We start from the raw sequence: 24,446 nt of genomic DNA, 5'->3' as shown, positions 1-24,446 counted from the left end.
TATATACCAGTTCAAGTCAGCATCCAGACATGCTGAGGCAGATTAAATCAACCAAAATTGCTTACACAGTGATGTGAAAAAGAATGCACACCCTCTTTCAATTCTATGGTTTTACATATTATGACATAAATAATACCATGTGACAATACAAAACAAATTTAACTGTCGTTATTTATTCAACCAAAAATAAGACAACACGTAGAAGCATTCAGTGAAGAAGTTCACCTGATTCAATAGCTTCAAGAACCCCCTTTAGCAGCAATAACCCAAAGTAATCATTTTCTGTATGAGTTTATCAGTCTCCTACAGTGCATCAGGGGAATTCTGGCCCACTCCTTACAAAAATGCTTCAGCTGTTTGAGGGCATCTGTTTATGCATAGCTTTCTTACGGCCCTGCCACAACATCTCAATAGATTTGAGCTCTGGACTTTGACTTGGCAATTTCAAAACCCTGATTTTTTTTTTCACCCATTAAATCGTTAATTGACTGGTATGCTTAGGATCATTGTCCTGATCCACTTTCAGCCAAGTGTAAGCAGTTTGGCTCACATTTTCCTTTATAATACACTGGTATAATGCACTGATAATTTCCTGTTCGCTTCTGCGTGGACTGGTGACAGTCTTGAATATTCTGCATTTCAAAATGACCTTTCTCACTCTGGAATGATGGAGTTCACATTGTTCAGAAGTTGATTTATTACCCTTTCATGACTGATGAGCAGCAGCCTTTGCTTCTTTGGGGTCATCACAGATATTGTTTTTCCTCAGCATGTTGTGTTACCACAAACCTGAATTCTCCAGACAGACTGTCAAAGTTTGTTCTGTTGTGGAAGTAGTTCCTGATGATCAACCAATCATCTGCACTTGATTAGCGGCACCTGTTTCTAATCACCTTCATAGTTCATATGGAAGCAGTAAGGGTGCACTCACTGTTTCACACATGACTCCTGCATGTTGGTAAAGTAAAGGGTGTGTGTGTGTGGTGCACAGGTTTTCATGTATATTTGCTCTCTCATATATGTGTGTTCACACCTCCCCCAGGTGAAAAATATTACACAAGCACTCATTAACATTTCAGTGTTATGTCAGTAACTTAGCTAATGTGAAATTTCATCAAAATGTGTTTTCCAATTTTATCAAGTTTGTTTAATTAACTAGCATCATATCAGTATCGAGCATTAGTCATGTTTGCCGAACTAGGGGGTGTTGTTAGGCACAATGCAAAGTGGAGTGCCAGCAAACTCCTTAGCTGTGCCAATAGACCTGATATACCACAAGTTTTAATTGATTGTGTGATGTGTCATTTTGTTGAATGAATGTGGTTTGGACCTACTTGACTACATACAAACTAGCTAAGGTTAGCTCTTTAACTAATTAATTGAACACTGGCTATCTAGTTAGTGAAATGGAAAGATGAAAACTTGAAAAAGACAAATTAGCTAGCTAGCAATGTAAACATTATAAAATATCAGTTTTCCTTATTGCATGCATTAATTTGGACACTGCCAATCAAGGTACAGTTACTGAAGCAACAACTACTTATCAAAAGTCATTAACCCAAAGCAGTCTAACGATATGGTAAAAGTTTCAATTTTCCAGAACTTTGCTCTTACTGTTTGTGTACCCAGGGAAGTACTTGATTAATCAAAAGGACAAATCAGAAAATTAGCTCATCAGAGAAAATCATAAAATGTCTCACCCCAAATACAAACCAGACCAAAATAAAACCTATTGAATTCAAAGCCATTTGCAACAGAAAGTATACAACAATAAAAAGCTCAGTGATTCCATAGCTCATCATTTAAATTAAATTTCCCTGAGATCAAATCAATTCACTTTTTGCAAGCTTACCATTCTCAGATAGAACCTGGCTTCTATTCCCATATTGAATCTAGATGTTTCTGATAATGTGATTGGCAATGTAGCAAATGGCTCCAGTGTGCATAGTGCTTTCAGTATCTTAGATCAGAATATAACATTTTAATATAATTGTGAAGCAGAAAGAATGCAAAGTGATGTGTCTCTATGCTGTGCTTTGGATGGATAATGCTAGCAGAGTTAGCACAGCTGGGTAATGAAGGTACATGTAAAGCAATATAACAGCTGCTTTAACATTTGAAATGTTATTTACATTTCTGGTCCTGGTGGGCCACTTTGTATGCTGGTTTTAATTCCTCATTCAATCAGTGTCTTAACTTGTAATTAATTTTGCTCTTTATCAGTATTGGTTAATTGTGAAGACATCTGTCCCATCAAAAAAAATAGCAGCAATCTTAGTAATTGATTCATTGTTCTATGTTGGCATATCTTCTCTGTGACCTGTTGACCATAACTCCAATTGCGCAGTTTTTCCACAAATAATGTGTGGTGTTTAACTGTCAAGAGATGTTGTTTCCAAACAGGAGTCAAGTAGCACAGTATGTTATTCACCCTTGATCAACTGAGGCCAGTTAATACTATAACTAGTGCACAACACAATGGTCCACCAGACCCTGGATTTTGATAAATGTTATATTTGACCCTTGATGTGTGAAACCTGGAAAAGTAGTTTTTGTGGTCGTTCTACAAGGTGATGGAGAACATGTATGGTAAAACCTGGAACTCACTGGAGGAAAGCTCTACAGCTTTACCCCAGTGTAATGGGATGACAAAAGTGAGAGAGGGAGGAATGGAGAGAATAAGAGAAAGGGAGAGAGGAAAAAGAGAAAGATACTCCATAGAAGGAGAGAGAGAGGGGGGGAGGTGAGAGAAAGAGCGATGCTCCATAAAAAGATATTTATCCCCTCGGTAGCCTGCTCTCTTGATGAAAAAGGGAGGCACACACAAGTCAAGACTCCTGTGATTAAATTGTTCAGATGAAGGAGGAATTGCTGAAGGACAAACAGTGATCAGGACCAGAGAGAGAACACCCATAAAGAGCATGGCTGTGGTTATGTGAAAACCCAGGGTGACCAGTAGATGGTTAAAAAAGAAAAGAAAAACCCAGTGTTTGAGGCTATAGCTCACATACACTCAGACAGCATGGCTAGGCTGAGCTTACACCCTAATGCACCCATTATTTAACCTAAGGGCCAAGATTTATCATCTTCCCCCTATTTTACTTTACGACAGAACAGGCTACTGGCATGCACTTTTTATGTCGTACTTGTGGGAAGAAAAAAGGTGTTGCTAAGCCATTACAGTTGGGAAACATTGCATTAATTTATGTTAGTTAAAAAGAAGATGTGCTCACTTGCATTCACTTTCTGCGAAGCAGGAAATTTAGCACTAATCTTTATCAAAACTTTTATTTTTTTATTTTATTTTTTTTGAAGCCTTTCAGGCTAATATCAATATTTGCTGAAAGGAAAATCTCTGGTGGACTTCTGAGCTCTTTGGGTCGTGTGTCTGAAGGGAAGATCAAGACCTCTCCAGTCAGCTGAGTTTAAGAGGGGATTGCTGTTGCAAGTCTCGTAGCCGTTACGTGACACCAGACAGTCAGACTGAACCTCAGTCATGAGGGTTTACATTGGAATGCATACAGCACAAACGGAAATAACAAAATCAGGGAAATAGTATTAAAACAAAATGAAAAACACAATCTGGAAATCCACCTCCGTTTGCTTGGAAGCCATCCACTTGCTTCTGATTAAGAAGGATTGACCTCTGGCTGTGATGTTTATTCATCATAAAAACTGTTAATTATAAATTCTCGCACACGTGTCTGTCCTGGGGTAATCTTAATGTCAGGGACACAGCGAATGGTAATGTGATTTTTTACCTTGGGCTTACAAAGGTGTTCTGTTTTCAGGATGTCCCTTTAAGTCTGTTTACTCTGCAGTCTTTACCATTTCCATAGATTGGGCATCTCTACTAGAATTTTTCCCTGCCACACTAAACAATAGTGGGTAGAGTGAATAAAAGAATGAGTAGCTTTCATGTATATGTTTGAATGTTGCAAACGGCAAAAATGTCTTGATCTGAATGCCATTATTTGCATTGACCAAAGTAGATATGCATCTTGAAATCCACTTATTTTGCTTCAGTTATCACTTAGTAGTAGCCAATAAATGTTAACTAATCCTCATACAATGAGTCTTTTCTATTGCTCCATCTCTTCTCTACATGAAAGAAAAAACAAAACCTTTTCCTCACTTATACATATAAGTATGTTTCAAATTTATAGCTAATGTATAGATGTAAATCTATAGCTAATGTGTAGATATTCCAAACGACTTGAATGTGACCATCTTTTTTTATCCAGATACTGGCAATTACACGTCACATCACCACATCAAGGTGTCATAGAAAGAAGTAGAAGTCTCAGTGTCAGTTGCTTGCTTCAAAGTAAACATTGTCGAAAATTGCCATGGATCATGAAAAAGAAATTTGTCTTTTGTGTGTGTGTGTGTGTGTGTGTGTGTGTGTGTGTGTGTGTGTAAAATTATTTATTTGATCTGGATCTGATTAAAAGCATACAGAAATAGAAATATCCTTCGAAACAAGAATATAGAAATAAGCAGAATAGTAAAGGCAATGAGGGAATTCAAAATACATCTGAAACCATGGTGACTTCTTTTCATATTTCCAGCTGTCACCAGCTGAGTAATTTCCAACATAGCTAGTTAGACAGAACACATCAGATATGCTGTTTTATAAGTGTAGCTGCCATGGGAGTTAAGACCCTCTGATGTTCTTACAAGCTTGTCGAGAGGAGTATGAGTTTTGGCACCGTAACCTTTCATGCAGCCTACAGGCTGCAGGCTGCAGGCTGCTGGTGTGAAACGGGGTACTTTAAATAAAGCCAGACCCTGCCAAACAGCCCTCAGAAAGATGGACATTGGTTTAGGTTTAAATTTGACATTAAACCTCTTTGCTCTGTTCTTAAAGTGACGTCACAAATAAGCGGACATACAAAAAATATTAATGTAGCTGAAATGTTTTCATTAAGTTTGTATGGTTGTGCTTTTGCTCGTACTGCTGTATTGGATGCACTGTATCCAGTTGAACTGGTGGAAGAACCTGAAGACACTATTGACAGCTTTGTGAATCAGAGTCAGCCCAAATAACTTGCAAAAGAGGAAATTATCTTTGTTTGTATACCATCCATGCCTGTGACTGTACAGATATAATGTGTTTTTCTCTGTCTGCTTCTTTGTACAGTATGTGTTTGCTATTTTTTTTCTATGAAAAAAAAAATTAAATTAAATAAACAAAATGGACTTTACTCAATATTGTAGTGATTTGAGAGTGAGGTTTCACAAACCCCATAATGGGTGGACAAGCTGCCAATCAGAATTGGGTGACCTAATCAAAACAATTTGCTCTCCGCTAATGAATGTAATGATTAGTTCACATCAGTTGGAACGTGATAACTCCTCCATCTTTTGTAGTTCATGAAACCTCAGTCTCCCATCGCTGCCATTGTGTGTGTGCCTTTATGCTGAATGTAGAATGGCACGTCTTTCAGGTATCACGACTGTGCTCACCATGACAACCATCAACACGCACTTGAGGGAAACGCTGCCCAAGATCCCCTATGTCAAAGCCATCGACATGTACCTGATGGGCTGCTTCGTCTTTGTCTTCTTGGCCTTGCTGGAGTACGCCTTTGTCAACTACATCTTCTTCGGGAGGGGCCCTCAGATGCAGAAGAAGCTGGCGGAGAAAGCAGAGAAGGCCAACAACGACCGCAATAAATATGACAGCAACAGGGTAAGCCTTTTCTCTCCCGAAGCATTATTTCAGACACCTAAAAAAGCCCAAGAATCGAATTCTTTGTACAGATTCATTGTAATTAAATAAAATGTTAATTTGTTAATTGTATATTGTATGTCTGTTTTTCCATTCAGATCTGTGAGGTTTGGCAGCATAAGTACTTACTTAAATATGCCTGAAACTCAAAAGGGCCATCCCTGCATACCTACTGCGAATATTATTGCTTCTTAACAGTACGAGTTTAATAAAGATAATGTACTGCCATGGCTTGAACACCGTAAGGCCAACATTTGATTTTCAAAAAAGCTCCAGACATTTAACTCTACTCTATAGCTATATATAATGAAAGTATTGATCCCACTATCAGACAGTGTAGGCCCTAATTCAGTTTTTATCTTTCTGTTGATCACGCCTTTCACAGTGCACCATTTGTAATGGAACAGCTTCCAATCAAATTAAGTGAAAGGAGATTGGGTTACACCCTCTCGCCTTATTTTAGTCCTGGGAGAAGAAATGGCATCTTAAAAGCTTTCTTAGCGCGTGGTTGCTTTAACAACACTGAAGAAACCCCCCAGCTAGGCTAGAGTACAGATAGGAAAACAAAGTACTGCCTGAAAATCTTGCATGTAAACTTTTGAATCAACAGGCTATGTTGTACTGTTTCTAAGATTAAGGCTTATGAAGGGGTTAATCCATTTCTGTTTGAAAGTTGCTGCGCAAAAACTTTCATTTGGGAATGATACCTTAATGTATTTTATTTTTCCTGTAAGTGATGTTCTTCCTGATAAGCGTAAACATTGAAATAATTAGTTATCATTATCATCATTTTGATGGTGCAAGATTAGCAGGGATCTATTTCTACCACTGCAAAAGAGTCTCTTCTTCCTGAGGTTGCAGTGTTTTTTAGCAGGGGACTCTTGTTTTTTTCCCCAACTAGTCTGGTCTGGAAGGAGGCAATTGCAAGCCGTCGTCCGTTAAACAGTCCAATCAGGTTCAAGGTCATCGGCACTCACGAGCGGTGAGTGTGTTGCCGGTGGCTTGTCCGTCGCATCTGTGAACCTCTCCCCTCTGAAACTAGTTCCACACTATTTTTTTTTTATTTTTTTTTTCATTGAACAAAGAAGCATTATGCATTACCAGGCGTTCTCCTGCCAAAACCATACATTGTTTGTGCATTTTATTTTTTCATTGTTACTTCAACTGATTTGTATCAACCCTTGTCCTCACCCTGCCAACTCCTTCCCCAATCCATCTTTAAGTATGTCTGTGTACTGGCTGTGTGTGTCTTTATTTGTTTGTATCTTAAAATGTCCGTTTTTTCTTTTTTTTATGCAACTTTTTTTACACAACAAGCAGTTTTGATTGTGCACAGCGTTGAAGGGAATTAAAAAAAGAAAAGAAAAAAAATTTTTAGTGCTTATATGGTACACACTACTTAAGTTCAGTGTTAAATCAACTCTGAGAGAGTAGATGGGATCCCTATTGGACACATTTAAGTCTGTTTGATTTGAATGAGCACTGAATATTCAACTAAAATACAGTTAGATCTGTCCATCCACTCAGTTGGATAGACAGATTGGGGCAGTTGTGTCCATTGTTGAGTAACCATTGGGAACTGGAATGCCCGTAATTCCTCAAATTACCCACTGCATTAAGGATCCACAGTCTTCCGTAACATACTTTAGAATGTAGATTAATCCTTTAAATAGTGTGTATATATTTTTCTTCTCAGGAATTACTTGTTTGATCATCATTTCCAGATACAGTATATATATATATATATGTATATACTGTGTATAAATAGTGCATCTCTTGAAGTGCTCAAGCCTTAAAGCTATTCATGAACAAAATAAAATGTATTAAGTTTGAAAGCGGAAATGTGCAGAGGACAGTATGACTAGCCCTGGGCTACCTGGGCTTAGCTGGAATGTGAGGAATTTGTGCACATTAGATCAGGGATGAGATCACAGGAGGAGAGTGGCGCTGCCCACAGAGGTTGCATTCCTATTGGCCAACCCTCCCATCAGTACACTTACCAGCCTTCCGCATGCGGACCGTGTCCCTCCCTGCCCAAAATTCTGCCCAGAGTTCTGCCTGTTGCTGTGCCTCACAGCTAAGCAAATCGTATTCAAAACCCTCTGTTTGTCCCCTCCTACCTCCAGGTCGACGCCCACGGGAACATCCTGCTAACGACCCTGGAGATCCACAACGAGGTGGCGGGAAACGAGATCACGACCTGCGTGACGGAGACCAGGAACTCGTCCTCGATGGCGTTCGACAACTCAGGCATCCAGTACAGGAAACAGAGCATGCCCAGGGAGGCAGGGCGGCACAGCCTGGACAGGAACGCGCAGCTAAAGAAGACGCGCCTGCGCAGGAGGTCCTCGCAGCTCAAAATCAAAATTCCTGACTTGACGGACGTGAACGCCATCGACAGATGGTCGCGAATTATATTCCCCGCCGCTTTCTCACTCTTCAATTTAATCTACTGGCTTTACTACGTGAACTAAGCTGCAAGATGGGACCTTTTTGTGTAAAGACTGATTCTATATATGACACTAAGGACGTAATTTTTCACCCTCTTTGTCAACATTTTTATACTCGCAATCTTACTCATAGTAGGATTCCGGTGGATTACAAACTTTCACACAAAAATAAATCTTTTTGTAAAGGACTGTTGAATAAATAGATGCCCTCCGACATCCATAATCATGTGGACTGCATGAATAATGTAACCAAAACCTTTCACTTCCACTATAATACCTATAACCTGGTCAATATGATATAGACTTCAATAACAATAGCGTTACATACTGATGTTTTTATTATAATAAAATGAAAGCATTATTATGTGAGGACTATAGTATTTAACAAAACATTTCAAAAACTGAATATACAGAAGTGTGGGTTGGAATAAAATTTTGCTGATTATATAAGTTGTATGTCATGTAAAACAACTTTTGCAGAGCTGATGATACGTATGCATATAAACATAATCGGCTGTACATAGCCATGTTTTGAAATGCTCTTGCTGTATGCTTTCCATTCAGTATGATTAGCACATGTACAGTATAAATATTTGCCTTTTGGTAAAGATATGATTTTCATGGGCAAACTATTCTAAACTTTTATTATAAAGTGCTACTGTACATGCTATTTTGCTTTTTGTATTTTTTACAGCACACTCCTTACCATGAAGGGATGGCATTAATTGTAACTTCAATCACTTTGGCTAAGATGAAAATACTTTCGCTTTAAAAAACCTGTTTAACAATATCGAAGAAGCGAAATAATGTTCAGTTTCATTGTTCTATGATGATTACGTGAAGATACAAGTACAAATACAAACATGTGATATATGCTTTTAATGGGTATTGTAAATTGTCTAAAAGAAACAACTTGTCTCAGGATCTAAACGTCACCTTTTGGCATTCTCGTCATCTGCTTTCCCTTTTGTTATCATGAACCACATTCATTGTAATTAGTTTGTAAGATTAACAAGCATATACAGTACTGCACATGAATACTCCATAGCGGATTTTTGATATTGTGACAGCATGATATTAGTCCAACTGTGACTTCTGAAACTGCTGTACATGAGTGCTGTACATAAAATGGCATATTCTGGCAAACAGCCATGCATAAGAATATGTTTATACACTTAAACGTTGCACTGTACACACACAGGCACATACACACAAGCACAGGTACGCACACACACACACACACACACACACACACACTGGCATGCACACACGTGTGCTGTTACATTTGCTGGTCACAAGTTAATGGTTTCATTCAAAGATTTGTTTTATTGGTAGTTACTTATTGTTGCTATGAATACTATTCTTATTACTTATATGTTGTAAATACATAACACATTAGCCAAATGTGTGAACATTTCATTTTCTAAACTGTGAAAACCATGTTTCTGTTGTTGCATAAACTTGGTGGTCTATTTTATTAGGTATATGTGGATATTTTTAAGTATTTATTTTACCATTATTATCCTGAAAATAAAGACAATTAAGGGTATGAATTAAACTGAAAAAATAGAATATGTCAGTTTATGGACCAAAAAGAAAGGACTTGCATTGTGTACATTTTATATTATTTGTTCCTTTTATTTATTTTCTTCCTTTGTTTATTTTATTTATTTATTTTGGGCAAAGGGGATTTAGTGAAATGTTTTTGTTGAACATGTATGAATGACACGTATCAACTGGAGCTTGCATAAGCCATTGGCGATATAAGCAGTTGCTTCATGGCACAGTCAAAAGGTTCCTTTCCACAACTATCTTGTGTTGGTATTTGACTAACTGAATTAGCAATCCAAGCACCCTTACCCATATTAAATTACACTGTGGGCATCACTAGGTCAATGGCCCCACTCTGTTCACAGAGCCTGTCTTATTATGTGTGCATGTTCTGCAGGAAAAGTACAGCACAGCACAGTGTGGCCAAGGGAGGTTTATCTGCTTTCAATTAAAGACATAAATTGATTCACGAGTCAAAGCTTTTTTTTTTTTTTTGTTTGGCCACCTTGTATAGTAAAGAGCAAAATGCAAATTAAACTATTAAAGTCACTGCTAAAATAGTTTATAACTACATTCCAAATACCGGTATTGCATATTCTGTACCTGAGTTATTATCTTTCTTGAAATTGCTTTAAACATGCAACACCCTCAGAACATTTCCTCAGGATTCTAGTCCTTCTTAAATGTGAACCTAATGTGATGGAACCATGCAGTTTCCTCTAGCTGACTTGCAAATTCGTTAATGACGCACAGCTATCTCAACATGCTGTAGAATTAGTTACCACTAGATATCATGTTTTCATCCTGCTGTTTTTTTAAAAGACAGAACTCATTACAAGGCCAGCAAGCAGTTGCAAGATTTATTTTTACTTAAGATGTGTTGTATGGATTTCTTTGTGCTTGTTAATAAAAATGGATACCCTCACACATTCCAAATTGTGCTATTTAATAGAAAACTGTACAGTTCTTGCTGATTAACCTGACGAGTGGATTATTTAGCGAAAGATTCCATTGCATTGTTTTCGTTTGAGTATACACAGCCAGTTTTCTAATTCTGGCATCTTTGGTCAGGGCGATGAACTGCAAAAGTTGCTCAGGGCATCATGAAACCTACTGCAGTCTCACCTTGCTTTTAATTTTCAGGCAAGATTTATATTGCACACATGCAAGTGTGTTACAGGTTCTGTTACTGAGGGTTTTTTGTACAAGCCATTCATTAAAAAATACATGGAATTATTATTTGAAAAACTGAGAATATTCTGCAATGAGTAAACATTTTTTAGACAAAATATTCTAAATGTGATAGTGCCCTTGGAAGCATCTTGGGCATCCTCATCACCATTCTGTACTGTTTTTTTGGCTGGACCGCAACAGCGGGGCCAGCCCTACAAACGCAAACGTCTGTGACTGAGTCACTGAGTGATGAAGTTACACCATTGGTCGGCCGGAGAGGTCCAGCCATGTACTAGGTTTTGACCTAGTCTTGTTTCTTTACTGCTCCTTAGCTCACTCTGTCACTCTACCTTGCTTTCTCTCTGTCTCTGTCCCTTGCCTCCTCTCTCTCTTCCTCCTTCCTATATTCTATTTGTTTTCCGTTCCTCACATTTGTTTTTTATTAGATTTTTATTTTGCTGCTTGCAAATAGAATACAAGACTTCCATGATAATTATTTCTCCCTTAAATCTTTTTTTTTTTTTTTTTGTATTCATATTCATAGAACTCTGACTTTCAGACTTCTTATTTACAATCAGATGCGTAAAGGGAACACTGGCATTTGCAAACTGGAGCACATACAAGCTGTATGCTATTTGTGAGATGTTCTGTCTCTCCTCACTATCCTAATGAACAGAGTTCAGAACTGAAGCCTGTGCTTCCATTAGCCAGCCGGCTGCAAACAAAGTGGCAGATTTATGAATCACTCTAAAAGGTCATGCGGTACGAGGCGTTGCCACATTTGGGCTCGGGCATAAACGCATTCACGTTTCAAATCGGGAACAACCTCGTAATGTGATCGAACGTAGCATTATCTTGATTTGTCTCAAATTAAGAGCTGTTGTCAATGAAAGGGGGGAGGGGCGGGGGTGGGGGAGGTGGTTATGTGACATTTTGAAATGAAATGATCCGGTATCATGGTGCTCCTGCTCCAGCTCGATCACACGCCCCTGTTTGCGAGCCATAAATAGATGTGATGAGAGTAACCATCACCCACTTTATATGCCTGAGCATTCACTGTAATGAAACCCCTTCCTTTTTCGATAGAATATTAACCATTTGATAAACTGTCACTTCCTCATTGGTTATGGAGCAATCAATCAAAATCAACTAAAGCCCGGAGGGTAAACACAAGGTGTTGGGGGGTATTTGTTATATCACTCTTTTCAGGATTAGCTATTTTTCTATATCAGGAAGTAGTTTCCTATTAATATTTTCAAATTGAACCTCATCATTTATAGTCAGCGTCCACAAATGAAGTAATTCACATTTACCTTTGATATACAAGCATATTTTATTTTAGAAAATGTATATACTCTGTACAGGAAGCAGCTATGAAGTACCCAAGGTACAGGCTCACTAATGGGGTTAATAAACAGTGTTCCACCACTGGTGTCCAGCTCTAGACCATGACCAAACATAAATAGTATACCTCAGGAGAATTAGGCAATGAGTATTATGTAGTATTGCCTTTATCCATTGCAAAAATTGTCAACTACCTTGTAATTGTACAGACGTGTTCATTCTCTTTTTCGTTTATTTCTTCGGCATAACCTGTGAACTAGACAAGCTATATAACTCATTTCATTTACTTCTTTTTATTATTTAGACAATTTAATAAGATCATTTTATTTGACAATAGATTAACTGAAATAAAATCGGATTGATATCAGATTTAAGCTGCCACTTACAAATATAGCTATTACAAATATAAAGCAATTTTTTAAAAGACTTACCACTGAAGACATTAATTTCAAGAGGCATCGAACATGTCTCAATTGATTACTTTCAACTCGATAACCCTGTAAGATAATTATTTCAGGTCTAAATGCAGCGGTAAGAATATTCTTGCTGAAAGAACACATTATTCACTCTCATTCCCTCCCTATATATATATATATATATATACATATATATATATATATATGTGTGTGTGTGTGTGTGTGTGTGTGTATGTGTGTATAACATATTTCCCAGAAAGAAGGATATAAAGAAATGTTGCTTCAGGACAACAGAGTTTAAAAATACATAGTCAGAATCAAAAATGTATTTCATTAAAAAAAAATTTTTTTAAGTAAATATTGTTAGCAACATATGTATGACTGAATATTTCTAATTGCAATGCCACTTTACCCATGAACAATATGCAACCATCAACAATTAATATCGCGTAAACCTGAAGTGATTATTAAAGAATAAGAAAAAAGAATGAGTGTCTGAGTGTTTCTGTTTTATAATCCACAAATGTAAGCATATTGTGTGAATTTAGGATATAATCAGAATGCAAGATTCCAAAGGTCCCAGATCATAGTTACATACAGTAGATAGATAAGCAGACAGACTCACCGGCCAATATATTAGGTACACCTATCTAGTACTGGGTAGGACCCCATTTTGCCTGAATTATTTATGCAATGGATTAAGCAAGGCAGTGGAAACATTCCTAAGCAACGTTGGTCCATGCTGACTCCATAGCATCACACAGTTCATGCAGCCACATGTCCATGCCATGAACCTCCCATTCCACCTTATCCTAAAGGTGCTCTATTGGATTCAGATCTGGGGACGGTGAAAGCCGTTGCAGCAAACTGAAGTCACTGTCATGTTCGTGGAACCCGCTTGAGATCACGTGTGCTTTGTGACGTGGTGCATTATGCAATTGAAAAAGGGTAGATGGGTAGATTAAGGGTAAATAAAATAAAAATGCTATGTAAAAGTTGCATAAGTCGCTCTGGATCAGATCGTCTGCTAAATGCCTGTAATGTAATGTAACAAGACTGGCCATTCTTCTCTGATCTCTGTTTAATAAGGTTTTTTCACCCACAGAATTCCCACTCACTGGATGTTTATCACACAATTCTCTGTAAACTCTAGAGACTGTACAGCATAAAAATCCCCGAAGCAGGTGCTAATGAGATGCTAGAAACCTCTGGCACCACAAACCATACCACAGTCAAAGTCGCTGTGGTATGGTTTGTCAAGATCACACATCTTGGTCATTCTAATGTTTGGTCAAGCAAAAATCTAAAATAGAGACCTCTTCAGTATATCTGCATGCTTTATGTATTGAGTTTCAGCCACATAATTCACTGTTTGTAGGAGCAGGCTTTTTTAATTAAATGAGCAGGTGTACCTAATAAAGTGGCCAGAGAGTGTAGATAGATAGATAGATAGATAGATAGATAGATAATGTGGTGTGGGGATCATAATCCCTGCCTCTGCCGGCAAACAGGCAGCACTGACTCCTTCTGTTCCGTTCCACAGCAGAGTAATTCAGCACCATGGACAGCACCTGTGGGACCAGGGGAAACTTCAGCACCCTTGCTGCCCACTCAAGCCTAGACAGGGCCATAAGGACCAATTATTGAATAAGGCAGCCAATTATCTAAAAAACCACAAGAACACCTGTGTTCATTAAGCCAAGCACCAACACGTGTAAATTGTTAAGAGAAAACGTTTGAATCCAGGCCATTATGAACCAGATCAAAGGCAATTTACCCAGAACTGGGAAAGCTGAATGAAAGGTATTCCAGAAAGGTACCTTCAAATTATTCTTTGAATTGGCCCCCTGAAACTTCCTTTCCAAGTTCTTTGCATTTGTGATTTAAAGAAAATTGACAAATGGCTTGAATTGCGGCCCTCCAATACCATATTTAAACAGCCCTGATGCCAGGGAATAGGACACATTTTCTGTGCTGAAAATTTCATCTCTTCTATCACAGTGCAATAACAGTGAGCGCACATTGATTAAATCATTAGTCAAGTTCTGAAATTCAAACTGGGAAAATTGAGTATCCATGCAGGGAATTACTGTATTCATTTATTATTAAGAACACAGACTGAAAAAATTACTGCGCCTTCTTATGTGATGTTATCACTGGTTTTAAAACAAAAATCTGTTTATTGTTTTGGACTTTTAATGAAGATCCTGGGAAGAAAGAAAAAGTAACAGATTAAAATACTGTCATTTCAAAAATCAAAGTAATGAGTAGTTAGTGAAAAATGCATGTTACTTAAGGTTTGTATATACACATATTTCATATCCAAAGAAGCACAACTCATAACTGAAACAGATGTATTTAGATTTTTGTATAACATCAAAAAAACATTGCTTGATGAACTGTGCAGAGATAATTGTCATACTATACTACTGTAAGACAATTGTATTCTACTACTAAGTCCTTATGAAAAAAAGGAAAATATTGAAATGTATTAAAATGTTGACAATATGGTTAATATATTTCATGGCAATGCATTAAATGCATATACTGCCCATTTATTATTAAGTGTTAGAATATGTTTTCTGACAGTGATGACATAATATATTTCAATACAATCCTATTTCTGCAATGAAGTAATGGACTAAAATATTTTTATTTTAAAATTGAAATAATCACTCACTATAAAACATGGTAAAACATGACTAATTGTATGAAAACAAAATAAATTATTGGTGAACTGCAAAACGTTTATATGTGAGAGTTATCGATTGTTAAATATGATAATACTGTACCAGGATTGGCTAAATGACCTTGCTTGCCACGGTGAGGTGTCGATGAGAAATCATGGTGAGCTGCGTTGTTCACGCATTGTTACCTCCCAGCTGTCAGTGTTGAGCTGACAACTGGTCCGACCTGACAGGACTGGAGTGATGGTCTAAGGCCTTGTCATTGAGCACAGACTGAGCCTCAAATGATCATTTGTAAATTTGCCTGTGGATCAAATGGTAAAACATATTTTATCCTAATCTCTATAAATACAATTAGATTGGTTTTGATTTGATTAGACCAACTGTATAATGGTTTTGTTGGCCAAATGTAAAATGGTCTCAGTGAAGAAGTATAAATTGTAGTCTACTGGAGAGGAAACTGGATTTGTAACATAAAGGTTGCAACTTCAATCCCCAGGTGGAGTACTGCCTTTGTTACCTTGAGCAAGGTGCTTCACGGGAATTTCTTCAGTATATGTCCAGTTGTATAAATTGGCGCAATGTATATATTTTTTTACATTCTTCATAAATTGTGTCACTTTACATCTGCTAAATGCCAGTAACGTAATGTAGGGTCTCTTTTTATTTTTACATTACACTGCCTATATTAAAATCACTTAGCAGAAGCTGCTATCTACAGTAACCTACAGAAGAGGATAATATTGGTGTACCTCCTCCGAATACAAAAATCTGACACCAAGAAGGCACAGAGGCCCATTAATAATCAATAAGTACAATGTTAACCTAACAAACAACAATTCATATTTGCAACTAAATAAATTACCACTGGACAGATAACCTTTACACAGTTATAGCTGTAATAATATTCAAAGGGAAATATAAAGAAGGAACAAGGAAGGTTATCTAGAGGGCGTCAGAGGAGCCATAGCACAATCTGAAGATGTGAGTCTTCAGTCTTCATTGGAAGTCTTTATTCCACCACTGGGAAGCCGGAACAGACAGGCGACGTGACCTGGATGTGCCGGTCTGCTGGGGGAAGGTGTCAGACACCCAGAAGTAGCAGAATGGAGGGGTCTGATAGGTGTGCAGCATCTGATGATATTTTAAAGATATAATGGAGCTGTCCCTTTAGCTGCCTGATAGACTGGCACCGAGTGGAGAGAGATGAGAAGGGGAGTGACATGGCTGAGTCTCTGATGGTTGTAGACCAGACGAGCAGCAGCATTCTGAATTAGCTGCAGAGGTCTGATGGAGGCCAGTTTTCCTATTCACAGAAGACAGGACTGCGATAATTGCCGATGGTCCGGCTTTACAGTAGGTCACCCATGTCAGATACAAACTCATTTTACCATAATTTTGCTGTTATTTGTCAGATTATGCTGGCAAATTTAGCAGATGCCTCCATGTTGTTAAAAAAAGGTTATGGCAGAGCTCTCTAACTTTGAACAAAAATGTTAAAAAGAACCAGGGAAATTGTATTATCCCTTATACAAATGGAATACTGCATATTGCATTACATTGTTAATAAGTGCAATCTTTGATAAATATAATGTAAGACTAATTTAATATCAATGTATTAAAATATCACAAATGCATATTTTCAAGTAGCAATAATTTGTGTATTTGCTGATATATTGTGAAGTGTTGCATAGGTCTGTAGTCAAGACATCTCAATGGAGTCCAAATAAAAACTCATTAGAGTCATTAGTAAATCAAATCCACATCAAGACCAAGACCACAAGGGGGTTGAGACTGATAATTAGAGTAATTATATGGATGATTGTATTTAGTGTTGCATAATAGCTGTGTGTGCTGTAAGACATCTGAGACGGTCTTTAGCACTCGACAGCACAAGTCTTCAGTGTTCAGAATGTTTGAAAGCAGGACCAAGTAAAACATACTAGAGTCAAAGAAAAGACCGAGCCTATAAAAAGCTGCTCTTGAGACCGGTCGATACAGCATATTGTAGCACCACGGTTCCCAAACACCAGTCAGTGGACCGGCGCTGGTCCCTATACAACATAGCCACTAGTCCCGAGCTGCAATAGCTATTAGCAGACTTAGATTTTACGAGACCACAATCTTATTGGAATCCTTGTTTACATTTAACAGCCATTTCTGTCATGGATCTGATAAGGCAAAGTCTCCCTCAACTGCTACATTTTTGAAGAATTGAAGTACAGCACATGCACTTCAAACAAATACAAAAAATAGCTCCATAGGTAGCCATCTAATTGCAGGTACATAGTGTGACAGCAACAGGGGTTTACTGTCTAGCTAGCAAGCTAAATCCATTGTTAAGCATATTTGTTAGCTAGCTAACTTGTCTTCTTAAACTAAAATGCCCTTACCTTGCTTAGTAGCTAGGTAGATATTAGGTAACTATTATAGATAGAAAATTCTGCTAGCTAGCTAATACATTTCATACATTTGATAAATGGTTTTCCTCCATAGCTAGCCAGTCAGCGGGTCTCTGTCAGCCACCTGTAAAACAGGCTGCATGTACCAGAGTCATCATCAGTCATCAGAATTTCCAGTCTGCAGTGTTGCCAGGTTCCTTTTTATTAATGTACCTATTGTTGCACTAATAATCCACAATTTGTTTCAACAGATTTTTCCATTGACAACAAAGTATAAACACATCCTTTCTGGAAGAATATCATTTCTTTAGGTATTGTATTGACTAGCAGTTTCATACATTCATTTACATGTCTTGCATGAGGCAGTTTTTATAATTAGAAACTTTGATGTGACACATCAAATTACAAAAATTGCCTCATGCAAGACAAAGAAAGGATATTCCTCCAGAAAGGATATGTTTATACTTTGTTGTCAAGATCATTTTACAAAATGTACAATGTCTGCACCTTAAAATAAATATAGATTGCAAAATAAATACTGTACATAAACACATATACACATACATTATATGCAATACTTCATTATCCACATGGGGACATTTCCCTAGCAGCATGTAACATTCAAGTTTATAAACAGGCATTTATATGAAGAAACATACAATCATTCACACTACAGAAAGGGAGGGGGGTGAATACATAAATACAGATAAAATTAGACATATTTAGGCCTATTAAATACATATTAAATGTTACAAACCTATCCACAAATTATTGTACCCATTAATGTACTTTATGCTTGTGCACACAGGGCCAAGTTACTTGAAACAATTTAAGACACATTGGGTAGTATTGCTTTGGAATGCAGCTTATTTAATTTGTGAGCTAAGATAGATAAATGTAACTTGGCCCAATTTTGATATCAATAATTTTAATGGCAGGCCAATATTTGAATGAATGACTTATAGACAGTGCTTTGTATGTGTGATTAACTTGGCATTTTTGTATGTTGAAAATTAGTTTTTCATCAGATTCCAAACACTCTAAATAAACCAGTACAGCACATGTGACAGCTTTTACCTAATTTCTTTGATGGCTCAAGTGTAGGCTCAAGCATCTTAAGCTGATGGAACTGCTTGTTTACACAAGCACTAAATTCCTCATGGATCTCAAAGTGCACCAGATTTGATGCATTTAGCTGTTAAAATTTGCAAAATTTTCTCTCTAGAGCGTTTGAGATCTCCTCACAATGGTTTGTCAAAATCCCATAGGAAACCCTGCATTTATTTAACTGCTGGTTAAATAAATGTCAAAGTTGATGAGACACAAGATTACTGATAGTAATGGAATTCAAGCATGTTATTGCAGTTAGTCATGATGAAATGCATGATGTTGTTGACCTTACAATGTGTGTCGGTGCCTGAGACTTTTAGGCTCGGAATTGCCGGTCCACAGCCTGACAAAGTTTGCGAACCACTGTTGTAGCATATCCAATTTATGCATGTAATCTCATAATCAATCTGTTTTACATGCTCAGAACTGTTGGTGTGTAATGCGCCTGGGTAAGAAAGGCATGCAGGCCAGATGGTCCATCCTTTTATTGTCCAGTATGGTTTAATGCGCTGCCCTTTTATACAGCACATTTTACTACGGCATGTTTTGGAGCGCAACTCCAGATGATTTACAGGGCTGTAAAGGCATCTCTCCTGCTCTGACATGCTGTTTCCTCAACGCAGAGCTCCAATTGGCTGAAGGCAGAGCCCTTGACCTGCGGCATGGCCTGGCAGGACGTTCATAAATCTGATTCAGAGCCCTGCAGACAGACATATATTCTCGGTAAGGGAAACATCTGTCAGCGGTGGAGGAGCTGTCTCCATGCAGGGTAGCACCACACTGGGGGAGCAGATCAGCTCAGCCATCTTTCACGTCCTCTCTCATTGCCGGTCAGGGAGCCGAGCACAAACACATTCAGACATGTGCGTCTATATGAGATATTTACATTACCAAAAATAAATAATTAAAATAAATAACTAAATAAAAAATAATAAACAGAAACACTAGGACAGAATTTTGAATCCAGGCCCATGGGCGACTGTGCTATTAGCAGATGAGAAAGAAACTGGGATTGCACATGCAGTTAAATGCAAAACTATTGTGTGAAAGGTATGTCAAATTCGCTGTTGTTGTTTTCTTTCTCTAATAATTTCAAATCAAACAATGACTATGAGGCAAAATTCACAATGCCTGCATTTGTTTAATGTGGCTTTAAACAGACATTGAACTATATTACAACAATGGCATTCAATGAGCCAGGTCCCCTTATCCCAAGTCAGCATAAGTATTTGGACAAATAACATATTGCTGTAATTATTTATGGAAAGCTGTGAATGTCAGGGTATGTGTAATATCCTTCAAATACACATTTTTAGAGTCTACTTTTGAAGCTAAAAGACACAAGACAAGAAAACTGTAGATGAGGACCAATGAAATGAGTATGACAACCAAGAAAGCTAAAAATCAAAAGAAATATCAATTAGAGCTATTGCAGAATTTGTGTGTGTTCCAAAGTCAACAGTATGGAACATGCTAAAGAAGAAATTGACTACTGGAGGATGATAATAAGAGCTGTGAAAAATTCTAAATTGTCAGCTTGAGTAACTGCTAATGATCTCAATACATTGGAGGTGAAAGTATCACAGGACACTGTGCACAAAAGAGAGAGGTAAATTACAGGATCTACAGTTCCAGATGTAACCTTCTCTTCAGCACCAAGAACAGAGAGGTGAGACTGAAATTTGCAAATAAATAAAATAATAAAATAAATAAATACAGTATATACAAAGATCAGCCTGACGAGTCTTGGAAACAACTCTTATGGAGAGATAACACAAAAATAAACTTTTACCAAAGAGATGGAAAGGTGAAAGTGTAGAGAAAGGTAGGGTCTGCTCTGGACCCTCGGAATACTACTTCATCTCTTGTGAATGGTGAAGGCAGTGTGATGGCTTAGCCCTTAGAAAATCACAATAAAATTTGCCTTTTCAGCATGTGAAAACCACAATTTCATTTGCAAATTAAAATATCCACATTTGAAAATAAAATATCACATGTGAACTGGACATTTTCACAACTGATTGGCTTTTTTCATATGTGGAAAAAAAAACCCCATGTGGTTTTTGAACACATGATTTTTCCATAAGGGGTGCCTGTATGACTGCATCTGAACCCAGTTGAATGATATTTATTGACGTAATCAGTGATGGCAGCAAGAGAACAAGACCTCAGGTGTACAGAAACATAATGCCCACCAATAGGCAGAGAAATACCAAAGTCATTGGATGGAAGTTTACCAGGCAGCAAGACAAGAACCCAAAACATAAGCAAAACAAAATCTAACCTAACTAAGGAGCTTATCGGGAAGAAAAGATTTAAGTGTTTGACATGGCCCGGGCAGTCACCAGATTCAAACCCAATTGAACATGCTTTTCACACACAGCAACAGAAAGAGGCAGTGGAAAAACCTTAGCAGAGCATCTCAGAGGATCACAACATGAACCCAGTGATGCCCATGACTTTTAGACTCGATGTAGTCATCAAGCGTATTAGGTATGCAACAAAATATTGATCTTGCAAGTCATCAAAACTTACTATTAGAGGGACTTGACTCATTGAATGGAATTGTTGTAAATTAGCTCAATGTCTGTTAAAAAATAAACACACATGAAATAAATGCATACATTTTCCCTCAAAGTCATTGATTTTAAATACAAATTTGATTAGTACAGAGTAAAAACAATCAATTTGACAGAACTGTCCTAATGCATTTATCTGTATTACAAGGAAAAGCCTGGCACTCCCAAGTACTAAAAAGGGAACCCTTAGCCTCGGGCACACATTCAGAATCTTTGTCATTGTTATTCTACCAAACATGAATCATCTCTAAATAAGCTATCAGTCAGACACACAAATGCACTTTGAGATTAGATTGAATATATGCTATGATTCTGATATGGTTTGTTCTACTAAAAGAATATATCCCCCCACATTAGACAGTATATATTGTCTTATTAGTCTATAATTGCAAAAAAGTAATGCACAGATTAAAGCCAGGATTGAAACCAGATGGCACTTTATGTGTCATGAAAGTCTCAGAGTAGGCTATGCATTTTCAAATTTAGGCTAATGCAGAAGAAGCAGGTTTTGTCTAATGCAAAGGTAATGTAGATTCCTGTATAGACATTTTAGTAATGTAGGAAATTGTCCCAACTTAAAATGTACGATATGCTTAAGTGTAAACTGAACTGTGGAGCAAAAAGATGATACCAAGAAGAGCTCCAGCTTTATCTATAAATCCACTGTCGACACAGCAGTTATGAGATGAAACTGAGAAGAAAAAAGAAAAGAAATTGGGGAAAGGGGAATTAGGAAAAAAACAAACAACAATTTTAAAAAGGAATGTAAAAGAGTACCCAACACAATTATTTATGTTAAATCTAAACTGTTTTTAAAGTCCAACAGGGACAATATACAGTATACACTATTAGAGTTGAAAGTACATTTCACATTGAACATTTTTCTGTTCATCTTTTATATTTCACTGGCGTCACAGGTTGCTTATGTGTGCATAATGATTCCATGAGGGAATGATATTGTCTTTCCTCACGGGGCATTCTCAAATGAACCAGAAGGTCACATGTTTTCTTACTGATTGTCAGGGTGGTGACATAGGCCATTACTGATATTTCATGCTCTGAAATTGATGATTATATTTCTGGATGAAAAATGGGACAAGGTCAACTTATGTGAGTTAGACAAATGCTTTTCAGTCCTAATAAACCCATTAGTCTTTTGATCTAAAGTCATTACCCCACCCACTGATCTCAATCACCCTCAGATCATGCATACACACACACACACACACACACACACACACAATAACTGTCCAGTTATACCTACAGCACAACTAATTGTAATTTAAAACATATAGGTTTGACATTTGTTTGACATTTAAAATGGCCTGGAATGTTTTAACATTTAAAAAATGGATAGCATTATAAAGTAACATTTAGAATGCTATGCATTATTTAGTTGAAATTTTCCATGTAGGGGTTGAACAAACAATATGCTTAACCATTATAATAAATAAAACAAATATTTAAGTCTTTAAAAATGAGGGCACAAGTCAAAGAAAGTTGAAATGAATGGACATAAATATGGACATTTTTATCCATACTAAAGATATATAATTTTAATGTATACATTTTCCATCTACTGTTGAGTTTCCAATAAATGTATTTTCCCTTTATGATCAAGAGATCCATGAATTTAAATATAAAAATATACCTGATTGCAGCATTCATGAAAATATACACAAACCATACTTTTCAACTCAAAATATAGTTTCTCCAGCCAGGATTAACTCAATGTGCATTTACTATATCCGCACTTCAGGCACCAGGCTTTGTTGGTTTATACGGAGATATGATAGATGTGTACTTGTCGAGGCTCAGTGAAGGGGTATCCCAATTATTTGAGTTACGCAAATCATGGCTTGAGGCTTGTGCACTTTCTAACTAGTTTCATCTATGCAGTTTTTGCTTCAAATTGCGTATCATAGTGACCAGCATATAATTTTAGCTCAATGGATTTTTTTTTTTTGTTTTTTTTTTTACCACAACAATGGACAACAATGGTTTTACATGAAATACTAATGAATTGGATTTAAAAAAAAATTAAAAAAAAAAAGAGTTTTACTTGGTAGCACATTTCTAATGAATTTAAAATATTGTATCTCATGCATCTAAATCCTGAGTAGCTGGGAAAGCATAAAAATCACAGAATTTCCTCCAGTCAAGTTTGGGCAATGTATTCCCTTTTATGGAGCTGTGCTGTATGCAGCCCCCATAATTCAAAGCACAAATTCCAGCAGATGTACGATCATTATGCAGATGATCATGCAGATTAATGAACGATGCTCACGTTCAGCTTCATAGATCACTGGGCAACACAAGGAGATAAGACACTAGGATACCCAGTGCATGGTTTTCACAAGAAAAACTATGGCCTGGCCAAAAAAGAAAAAAAAAAAAAAACATTTTCCACTGACAAAGCTACAAGAACAAATTTGCATGTGAATCATGCTACTTCTACATGCCGAAAGACACTAAAATGTAATCAATGTAATGTGAACATCTATAGAAATGGAGATAATGACTGCATAGTCACCCTAAAATGTGGTGATATCATATCATGCATTCTAGATTTATTTTCTAGAATGTATGATATCATATACAGTATAATTGCAATCTTCATTCAAATGTTATAGCCAGTTAATGATATGTTTTTACAGAGAGCGCTGTGACGTTTGGGACAAAGCAATATTTTTTCTTGATTTAGCTCAGTACTTTTATAAATTTACACTTAATCAAGCGTAATCAAACAATTCATATGTGGTTTGAATTCTTTGGTCATCAACTGCAGAGGTCTTCCTTGGCCTACCAGGCCCTTTGTGATTACCAAGCTCACCAGTGCACTTTCTTCTTAATGATATTCCAAACAGTTGATTTTGGTAAGGCTAATGTTTTTTCAATGTCTCTGACAGTTTTTTTTTTTTTCTAAATTTCCCAGATTAATGGCTTCCTCGACTTACATCGGCCCAACTCTGGTCTTTATGCTAACACCAATAAATGCCA

At 37.1% G+C, this 24,446-nt stretch overlaps 1 protein-coding gene across 2 annotated transcripts in view; it reads left to right on the top strand.

Annotated features, from left to right (window-relative positions):
• Positions 1–10,664, top strand: part of gabrb3 (gamma-aminobutyric acid type A receptor subunit beta3) — a 68,643-nt gene extending 57,979 nt beyond the window's left edge. Inside the window, exons 8-10 of one of the 2 annotated variants that reach the window (XM_035410428.1) lie at positions 5,451–5,695; positions 6,636–6,716; positions 7,861–10,664. In XM_035410428.1, coding sequence (XP_035266319.1) covers positions 5,451–5,695; positions 6,636–6,716; positions 7,861–8,208 — 674 coding nt within the window. In that variant the 3' untranslated portion in view covers positions 8,209–10,664. The remainder of the gene's footprint in view (positions 1–5,450; positions 5,696–6,635; positions 6,717–7,860) is intronic. The other variant, XM_035410429.1, reaches the window with a different exon arrangement.
• Positions 10,665–24,446: the final 13,782 nt, after the last annotated feature.

The sequence above is a fragment of the Anguilla anguilla genome, chromosome 3, assembly GCF_013347855.1.
Source record: "Anguilla anguilla isolate fAngAng1 chromosome 3, fAngAng1.pri, whole genome shotgun sequence".
NCBI classification, from domain to species: Eukaryota; Metazoa; Chordata; class Actinopteri; order Anguilliformes; family Anguillidae; genus Anguilla; species Anguilla anguilla.
Note: the sequence above shows the minus strand (reverse complement) of the source record. Positions and strands in the feature narration are given on the sequence as shown.